This window comes from Cariama cristata, unplaced genomic scaffold, assembly GCF_000690535.1.
Source record: "Cariama cristata isolate BGI_N322 unplaced genomic scaffold, ASM69053v1 scaffold22589, whole genome shotgun sequence".
NCBI classification, from domain to species: Eukaryota; Metazoa; Chordata; class Aves; order Cariamiformes; family Cariamidae; genus Cariama; species Cariama cristata.
The window spans coordinates 2073-4436 of NW_009634347.1; the positions used below are offsets into that span (position 1 = coordinate 2073).

Genomic DNA, 2364 nt, shown 5'->3' on the forward strand with positions numbered 1-2364 from the left:
CGGCATCGACCTTGGGTCTCCGATCGGAGGATTTGCAAGGATTTACGAGCAAGTTGAAGCTCTCAAAGTTTGCGAGCAAATTGCAGAATCGGTGGCTGGTTTTTCCCTGCCTTCACCAGCTTCGCCGCCTTCCCGTGAGCCCGGCATGCCCCAGCCCGCTCCTCTCCGGCAACCCGAACCAAACCTTTGCTTTGATTAGCGCTGCATCACCGCCGGCGTTCCCCCTCGCAGCTGTGCCCTTTGGGGTGTTGCGTGTGAGTTTCTTCATTTTTATTCCTTTTTTTTTTTTTTTTTTTGGTAGTTCTGAAGGACCCCAGACCTTTGCCGGGAAAAAGCTGATGCGATGGAAGGAGATCAACCCCCTCTGACTGCAGGTGAGCGCTCCGGCACAGCTTTGCTAGGCTGTTTGTGCCGTATAATCCTCGGCAAGACCTTGCCCGGGGCCAATGCGTGCCCCATCCAGCTAAGCCTGGCTCAGAGCCGGCTCAGGACCAGCCTCGCTCACCTTCTCCTCTCTCCCTCTCTCCTGGTTTGATGAAGAAGAGCTGACAACCCCCCTCCTGAAGAAGGCTCACACCCCACCTCTCCATGAGGACGCCAACACCGCGGTCATCGCAGGTAGGGGTTCTCCTTGCCGGATCCATCCCGTTTACCGAGGAGCAGCTCGGTACTGCCGACTCGGGGCTAAACCCTGCCTTCTCCCCGGTAGTTGTCATCACCCTGGTGTTCCTCACCCTGCTGACGGTCCTGGTGGTGATCATCATCTACCTGTACAGAAATAAAGGCAGCTACCTCACCTACGAGCAGCCGGCGGCAGAGACCGACGTCTCGGTGCAGATGGAAGATGCTCCAGCCAAAGAAAAGGAAGAATATTTTATCTAAATCGCCGGGACCAACACACACCTCAGGTCCCCTGAAGTTGGGGAATCTACAAGCTGCTTTTTTTTTTTTTTTATCCTGCTCCCTTAATTTATTAAGCTAACCATGGAAGGAAAAAATAAATAGGTGCGTGTCAGAGCTTTGCCCATCGCGGCCCGGAGCAGAGCGAGGAGCAGGCACGGCCACGCTCCGGCTGCCCGCATCCATCCCATCTCTTCCCTTCGGTGCTTTCCAATACAGCCCAGTGACAAGCGCTTGAAGAGTCGCCGTTGTTTTCTTTTTGCCTTATCTCACAAAACAATTCAGTTATTCTGCTGCTGATTTAGGGGTGGGGTAATTAGCACGGCTAATTTAGAGGCTAAGGTTAAGCGTGCATGTAAAACAGGCTGATGGATCACGCAAGTTACAGAAAGCCCCATTGTAGCCTACAAACCCTGGGAAGCTCATCCCTGCCCCGAGAGGCGCCTGACCTCGGAGGGCTCGGAGGAATCAGAAGCGGAGCAGGTTTGCTTCGTCCGCAGAGCCGGCTTTCGCACCGACAGGCAGGTAGAGACATTAATTTTCCTCTATGCATAAAGACGGGGCGAGGAGCAGGTCCAGACATCCCTCTCTGCTCCCTTCTCGAGGGCAGTTCCTCCTTTAAATCAAACTCAAAAAAAAAAAACCCACCCCAACACAAAAAACCCCAAAGGAGGAAGCTGACAAAACAGCAGCGAAGAGGAAATAAGTAAAGAAACCCTAAGGCTTGCGACGGGCAGGAGCCAAGGGGTTTTATTTGAGGTCTAATGCAAATCTGCTACTTTATTCAAATTTTCAAAATAGTCTTTATTCTACTTTTTTTTTTTTTTTAGTATAAAAAAATCCACAAGTTAAGTGCACCACAGTGTATACAGAGAGAGACGTAATGCTGAACGTTCGTAACAGTCAGTTGTATGGTTAAACACAACATATACAAGACACAGATTTAGATTAAACTGAAACCTCAAGATAAAATATATTTGCATCTGATATTTTTCTTCATAAAACAAAACCAAAAAAAAAAAGAAAATCAAAACATTGAGGATCCCTGAAATATTCTTCTTAACCCTAATAAGACTTCATTATACCCAAGTCATTTTTAAAGTATGCATTCATAAAACAACCCATTAACCAAGCTAATTTGTGTGTTGATTGACAGTTGCTACACACCCTCGGACAGATGGTAACCAGCCTCTGTTTGAACAACAGCCTGAAGGAGTTTTGGTGTCAAGACACCAGGTTGAGTTTTAAAAAAAGAACCAAAAATAAAAAAAAAGAAGTTTGTTTATTAAGCATTGTTCTAAAAGCCTAGTTAGCATCGAATGAAATGTTCAAACATGAGTTGCATTGTGTTTCTGGCACCAAAGCATGGCTTTGATTAGATCTAATGTGCAAAGAAATCCAAGATTACTTGGAGTGTATAAAAAAAAATCCCATGATACACGCCAGGTGCATACCTTCCTGGAG

General features: G+C 47.3%; 1 protein-coding gene across 1 annotated transcript; it reads left to right on the forward strand.

Annotated features, from left to right (window-relative positions):
* The first annotated feature begins 343 nt into the window (after positions 1 to 343).
* On the forward strand, positions 344 to 882 carry SMAGP (small cell adhesion glycoprotein). Its single transcript, XM_009707123.1, has 3 exons — positions 344 to 374; positions 544 to 618; positions 710 to 882. The coding sequence occupies exons 1-3, from the start codon at positions 344 to 346 to the stop codon at positions 880 to 882; spliced, it is 279 nt and encodes a 92-aa protein (XP_009705425.1).
* The last annotated feature ends 1482 nt before the right edge of the window (positions 883 to 2364 follow it).